Raw genomic sequence first — 7679 nt, 5'->3', positions numbered from 1 at the left:
AAAAAATAAATATAAAATGGGGCTCACATTTGAATTTAATAATCTATTAATAAATATGATATGCTAAAAGATGAGACCCATAAGGGATATTATTGTAAAAATGCTATTTCAAGGAGTGTGATAGCCGAAGAGGGAGTGGAAAAAGCGCAACCCAAATTTATCTTCTTCTTTTTGCAGCCATGGATTTTAATTTTTCACGAGGAAAAGAACCTCAGCAAGCAAGATTCAAGTTACTAACTTTTCTTGGCCATATTCATTATTTATTAAGATACATGATTCAATTTATCAATTGAATATCGCCAAAAGAAGGAAACACTCGTTGACCTAAGAAAGAACAATTACATGATAAACGGGAGAAGAATATCAAAAGTGCCAAAAGTTATATAGGGCGCTCACTTTAGTTGTAAAAGTTTTCGCGAGATCACTTAAGTGCCAAATTAGAGAAAAAAATAATCACTTAAATGCCTCTGACCAGATATTCCGGCCAATATTAATACGTGGCATTTATAATTATATTTTAATATAAAGTGACATTATTTAAAAAAATTAAGTCCAAGTGGACTTCTCATTATATTTAAAATTTTGTTAAAATTTGATTTTTTATAAAATAATTAAATTTAAAAATAAGCTTAAAATTTTAACAAAAAATTTAAAAACTTTAAAAAGGGCGGGGGATTAAAAAAATTTTAAAAATTAAATATTTAAAAAAAATAAAAATTAAACAATAAGAAAGGGGGAATTTTCAAAAAATTTAAAAACATTTTCAAAAAAATAAAAGAAAGATGAAAATTTTTACAAAAAAAATAATTGCTCGCCTCCTGGTTCTTCCCCACCGCCCTTTTTAAAAATATTTTTAAACTTTTTATGTTAATTTTTAAGCATATTTTTAAATTTAATTTAAATAAAATTTGAATTTGTAAAAAATAATAAATTTTAAAAATCTAATTTTAATTTTCTAAAATTTTTTAAAAAATGAAATTTGTATTTTTTTTTTTGCGATGTTTAGTTTCATTATTTTTTTTTAATCTAATTAAGCTTGTATTTTTTATTTTCATTATTTTTTTCAACTTTTATGTTTTTTTTAATTGCTTACTGAACCTTTGAGGAGCCACGTCAGCTTCAACTATTGATGAACAAAAATGCCACGTCGAATTTTCAACCAAATAGTTTGGAGTTGGCACTTAACTGAACGTTTTTAAAAAAATTTGGTACACGAGGGAAACTTTTGATACTAAAGTGAGCAATGTACATAACTTTTGGCATTCCCGATGTTTTTCTCCCCATAACAAACTATTCGGATTGCAATAAAAATATATTCTTATGAAAAATACCATATGGTAACTCAAAAAATTATAAATATAACTTAGCAAAATCAAATAATGAAAATCTTGACCTTATCTTTAATTTGTAAGATTGTAACTACTGAAAGTGGTATTTCATTGATCTAACGTTAATGAAACATCGGACATGTGATCTATGATGTTTAATTGCTAGCAATAATATACGGACTATTCTTTCTCACAACCATGGATGTTTCATCTTTCACGAGGAAAAAAAATCCTCAGCAGGGTACATGATTATTAACAAAAGAAGGAAATCACTCCTTGAAATAAGAAAGAATAATTTCGTAGACGTCTAAATAGGTAATAAACTAAATTTGGATAAGACAACTTCCAAACATGCCAACTTTTCACAAAACTATAAATGTCGTCAGCCAAATCACATTCGAGTTTCCATATGAGTCAAATCTCGAGTCAGCCTACCATAAATGGAGGATTTCCTTCTTCATTAGAAAGTCAATACTCTATCGTTTAATATCAAACCAGGTATATATATCCACGTACTCCTCCTACTGATCACTAGTTGACGCATTCTCTCGTTTCTGTCCTGCGCTTCAGTTCAAAAACTAACGGTCAGCGCTCTGCGCGATGAAGCTCTCCCTCTCCATTCCCCTCACTTCCTTCTCCTCCTTCTTGTTCTTCCTCCTTGTTGTCAGGTGAAGCTCGCATCACATTCGCCTTCCTCGTGTGCTTGTTCGCTGCGAGCTAGAATTAGAAGTTGTCTTTTTGTTAATGCGCAGCTAGAAGAAAGGCGGTTCTGAATATACGGTGACGAGAATTGCTGTTTTTTTTTTTTTCTTCGCCTGGTAATGCGAGTTACCGACTTACCTAATAAGCTCTGGTGGCTCTTTCTGCTGACTTATACTCTGCAATGGTGGACTTATGATGGAGGAAACAATCTGGGTGACTTTCGGAAACGGATTCGTTCCTCTGTTGGTTTATGATGACGGGGATTGGTCTCGGATTTTGCATTTGAGACCAGTGAGGGTAATTGTGTGTGTGTGTGTGTCTCTCTCTCTCTCTTTGTGTGTATCTATGATTTAGGACAAGAAAGCATTTAAGAATACTAGGATCCACGTACTCCTCGTCCTCTTCACTGTATGCGCAATTGGAAACACCAAGAAAGTTGCCACCTTCTCCTTTTTCTTCTTTCCTGCGTTCCAACTCAAGACCAACAGTTATCGCTATCGGCGATGGAGCTACCCCTCTCCACTTCCCTCTCTTGCTTCTCCTTCCTCTTCTTCTTCCTACTCGTTCTCAGGTGAAGCTCGAATCACATTCGCCTTCCTCGTGTGTTTGTTCGCTGCGAACTCGAATCATATTTTTTCTTCTTTTTTTTCCTTAATGCACGACTAGAAGAAAGGAAGTTCTGGATACACGGTGACGAGAATCATTGCCTTTCGTCGTGAGTTCAGGGTGAAAGTTCTGGAGAAACAATCCGGGCGACTTTCGGAAACGGATTTGCCCATGTCTCTGTTGGTTTATGATGGCTTGGATTGATCTCGGATTTTGCATTTGAGTCCAGTGAGGGTAATTGTGAAACAGACGATGGGCTAAATTAGAGAATTATCAAGAGTCAATATGCTCCTCTTTTTTGTAAAATTTTTTGTTGTGAGTTGGTTTATATAGATTACTCTGCGACAATTTCTGATTTTTTTTTCTGTTGTTGCTATTCTTCTTGAATATAAAGGTGGCTCTAACAAAGATGTGCCTGGATATCTCCAGCAAAATTAATGCTTTGATGTATTTTGACAACATTGTAGAAGTTTGTGTGTAAAAGCACTAATTTATGTTGGTTGGAATATTTTGTATATATGGTAGATCTGCCAAAATGGGTGATAAATTCATTTCTTAACTTATATTTGACAGGTTGAATTGTTATGTATGTTAGCTATATCCAGTAAATGCGTCATAAATTGGTTTATGATGGAAAAACCACAAAGAATATGGGTGTTAAATGGGTTCACAACTTGCTTAAACTGAGCCCACATTTTTTGTCATGAGTTTTCTTAGATTGGGTTAAATATGGAAGTATGTTAGCAACATGAATGGGGTAGGGTGTATGGAATGGATTGGATCGAGAATGGGTCATTAGATTTGCATTACGTGGAAATGGACCAAAACAAGTTAAATGAGTCAATTTGGGTTGGATAATTTTCGACCCGGCCCACTCATTTGATGGGTCTAGTATAGGGCAATGTTTTTGCGGCTCAGATGTTAATTCATTGGGTGGCAAATTTCTTGAGCAACATGTGAAGAATTCAGCAGTTATAATTAGGTGAAGCAAGTGGTAAGACTAAATTCCTATTTTTCAGTGTCTCGTCTGAACAGCATGCTAGCACCCCGCCAAGAGGTTGGAATTCTTATGATTCCTTTTCCTGGATCATCTCCGAAGCAGAGTTTCTGCAAAATGCCCAGATCCTTTCCCAGAAGCTACATGCTCAAGGATATGAGGTTATATCCATACTACTGTGACTTTTCGCCTAGAATTGTCGGTTTTTTAATCTAGAATAGTGAAGGGTACTTAGTGAAACTAAAGCATTTTCTTTTTCATCCTTCTTTTCCATCTCTTCCCTCCAAAATATGCAGTATGCAGTTGTCGACTACCTTTGGTACCGAAGAAAAGTGCCAGGCGCCAGCGCTGATTCACTGGGATTCGATGTCATTGACGAATGGGGAAGGATGATCCCCGACCCAGATCGATGGCCTTCGTCTAGGGATGGGAAAGGGTTCACCGAAGTCGCAAACAAAGTCCATAGCATGGGTCTGAAGTTCGGTATACATGTCATGAGAGGAATTAGCACGCAAGCTGTCAATGCTAACTCTCCTATCCTGGATACCACCACGGTTTGTTTGTTTTACTCTAGTCTTTCATCTGCTGATTTTTCTCCTTGTTGCATGAAGCCTTCTTTTAGTCTAGATTGACTCGAAGTTTCCTCCTTAGTTGCACGAAAGCTATTCATGTTCACTTTCATCAGATGATCTAAACGACTGATCTGCTGCCTTAGTATTAAGAAAAGCGTTTAGTGTGACCCTCAATTTGTCTAAAATAAGCTTTTCTACTTCCATTCTGTTTCTCTACTAGGGACGTGCATACGAAGAGTCCGGTCGGGTTTGGAAAGCACAAGATATAGGGCTGAAGGAAAAGGCTTGTGCTTGGATGCAACATGGATTCATGAGTGTAAATACCGACTTAGGAGCAGGAAAAGCCTTCTTGAGGTCACTTTATCAGCAATATGCATCGTGGGGCGTCGATTTCAGTGAGTGATGACGACTTCTGTGTATATTTACTGCCCCATCACCTCTTAAATTCAAACTGCTTCAATAAGTTTCTAACAATTATATAACTAGATAAATAACTGGGGATGAACCTAATTCTGAATCACTTAAATCACTATCTTTAAGACTAGTTGTTTATCATCTTGATGCAGTTAAAAATGACTGTGTATTTGGTGACGACCTGAATGTAAATGAGATCACCTACATCTCCGAGGTGCGATATGGTGACTCTTTATCTTTTATTCACCTACTCACACAGTACTTTCTGCAAATGAAAACTGAAGCTGGTCCATTATTTGGTGTGGCCTTGCACAGGTTCTAAAGGAGCTTGACCGTCCCATCCTGTATTCTCTGTCTCCTGGAACTAGTGTGACACCAGATATGGCAAAGGCAGTTAGCGGATTGAGCAACATGTACAGAATTACTGGGGATGATTGGGATACATGGGCAGATGTTGCGGCACATTTTGATGTTGCAAGGTGATTTAACATGTGACGGTAGAGCGTAAAAGTCATGGATTCAGACCGCCTATTTAGCAGTCTCATAATTTATTGTACACCAGGGACTTCGCCGCTGCCAAAATGATTGGCTCCGGTGGCTTGTTGGGGACATCGTGGCCTGACCTTGACATGCTACCACTGGGATATCTCACTGATCCAGGTAATAACACTGGGCTTGTCTCATTCTCAGATGAAGGTCTGTCGCTCCATCATACCCCTGAGGGATTGGCTGAACTAATAATTTAATGTTGCCGGAAAATCGGTCTGATTACTGTTACATGAGGAGCCGAGAGACCCCTCCCACTACTACAGGCGCTAGCAGATCTATTTGGATTTTCAGAACAAAGTAATTGACATGCTAATCTTGTGATGCGGCAGATGGACAATTTGATACTTCAAAGTCATAATTAAATGGCACACATCAGTAGGCAGTGGCCATCTGGGCTCCTTATGTAACTCTTGCAGTTTCCAAATTATCTTTGCTTATGTGAACTCCTTGTGAATGCCTCTGTAAAAGTAGATTGAGTGATGTATTGCTAAAGTGAAAACTTTCTCAACAACTAGGTTCAAATGAAGGCCCTCATAGGACATGTAGGCTTACCATCCAGGAGCAAAGAACTCAGGTATGTGTTCAAAGAGGATTTTCGGTGACTTCACTAGTTGCGCCAATCAGAAAATCGTATTTCATGCTAACGGATTGTAGTTGTAGGTGACTTTGTGGTCAATCGCCAAGTCCCCCCTCATGTTTGGTGGAGATTTGAGGAACATTGATGATACAACTTTCGGTCTTATCACCAATCCCACTCTGCTTGAGATAAATTCCTACAGCTCAAACAATGTGGAGGCATGTACTCTGTCTTAACATCTGTTAAAAACAAAAAAAGAACATTTCGAAGCACTTTTAGGCTACTTATGCCGATAAATTTACAGTTCCCATATATCCAAGGGGCGGGTCCAGGAGGTAGAAAACACGGGCTGTCTAGAATGTACCCGACAAGTGTGGAAGAATCCGAGGTAGAGGTTTTGGGTCTGACTACTTGCGAAGATCCAAAAGCAAGCAGATGGCTGGTCGAAGAGCTGGACAAAGATTCGGAACGGATCTGCTGGAAAGGGAACATGGAGGGCAGACATGGAGAACCTTTTTGCCTGTCCAAGAGAAATCCTTTAATCGAACAGTAAAAATTGCTCTCCTACTTCTGATCTCTTTCATTTGCTGTTCTCTCTCCTGCAATTGTTCAGTACTTAAGTATTGATATATGCTTGTGCTGTGTAACAGAGATGAAGAAACAATGTATGGGAGCCGATATCAGGGATCACTGCATTTATCAGCTTCCAAAGATATCGAGCTCTGCCTAGATGCTTCTCCAAAACGCAAAATCACATCTAGTGAGCCTGCAAGAGGCTCATTTTCCCGCTGCACGTTGAATGCTAATCAAGTATGTGTTATTACTAGTTGAAGATTACCGCAAAGACAAACTTTAGACACAATTAGGAAATTCCATGCTCGTTGCAATTTTGGAACCTGTTGATATTAGAATGCGATGTCTGTAAATGATGGTATTTGCTACATTCTGTACCAGTTTTTGGTCTTCAAATTAGAATCCATTGTCTGGCTTAGATACACGCAGAAGATAACATGCCGGTGAATGTTCGAATTTGACAGATGTGGGAGTTTCACAGTAACGGGACGCTGATCAGCAGCTACTCTGGACTATGCGCTAAAATGAAGAAAGTCAAAGGTAATAAAGAAGGGTTCCCGATATCAAACGCCAGAAATCTAATGTGTTCTAATGTTTTGTATGTCTTATTCACGGCGATATTGTTTGTGCAGCTAATGCTGGTGCAGCAGGAGCTCGCTCCTGGATCGCTTCTGGAAGATCGGGTTTGATTCTTATTAGCTTGAGCAAGTATGAGCATTTTTTATACCTTTTCTTGGTCTCAGTTTTGTTCTTTAACATCAACGCAGGAGAAATATATCTGGCCTTTTTCAACCTGAACTCATACGACATGACGATATCCGCGCTAGTCTCCGACCTGGGCAAGGCACTTCCCGGTCGGACCGTCAGCGCTTGTACAGGCAAAGAAATATGGAGCGGCACTGAGATCAGCCGCCCGACGCTGTACTCGGTATCAATACGGGTGGAAGCACATGATTGTGCCCTATATGTCCTCAACTGTCGTTAATTTGAACAAATGGGCAAGAATAAATTTTGATTATACTCCGACAAAAAAAAAATTTGATTATGAATTCTCTAACTTGATTCCTCTTTACCATCTTCCGTTCATTGGCATCGTTGCGGAGAACAAATGTTGCTGAATCTGTGAATTATGCAGCGGAACAAGGAGGGGGAAAAATGCGGGAAATTAAAGAAAGCAGTTTTTGCTAATCGCTAGTTCAATTCTGTAACACCCTAAATTTTGGGCGATGAAAATAGTGAAGTCTAGTCTATGGAACGACTAGAAAATTTTAATTTGATGCCCAAGGTTGGATGTTAAGAATCGGAAATTTCCGGGACCGTTACTCGAATTGGAATAAATTCCGATTAAATGAGTAATTGCG

General features: G+C 38.3%; 1 protein-coding gene across 1 annotated transcript; it reads left to right on the top strand.

Moving 5' to 3' along the window:
- The first annotated feature begins 2149 nt into the window (after positions 1–2149).
- On the top strand, positions 2150–7390 carry LOC115732768 (alpha-galactosidase A-like). Its single transcript, XM_048276983.1, has 14 exons — positions 2150–2243; positions 3619–3794; positions 3930–4187; positions 4426–4600; positions 4772–4833; positions 4935–5098; positions 5182–5279; positions 5684–5742; positions 5829–5963; positions 6050–6294; positions 6396–6555; positions 6783–6858; positions 6951–7001; positions 7086–7390. The coding sequence occupies exons 1-14, from the start codon at positions 2150–2152 to the stop codon at positions 7301–7303; spliced, it is 1971 nt and encodes a 656-aa protein (XP_048132940.1). The 3' UTR covers positions 7304–7390.
- The last annotated feature ends 289 nt before the right edge of the window (positions 7391–7679 follow it).

The sequence above is a fragment of the Rhodamnia argentea genome, chromosome 1 (assembly GCF_020921035.1).
Source record: "Rhodamnia argentea isolate NSW1041297 chromosome 1, ASM2092103v1, whole genome shotgun sequence".
In the NCBI taxonomy this organism is placed as follows: Eukaryota; Viridiplantae; Streptophyta; class Magnoliopsida; order Myrtales; family Myrtaceae; genus Rhodamnia; species Rhodamnia argentea.
The sequence above is the reverse complement of the archived record's forward strand: the minus strand, read 5'-3'. Positions and strand labels throughout refer to the sequence as shown.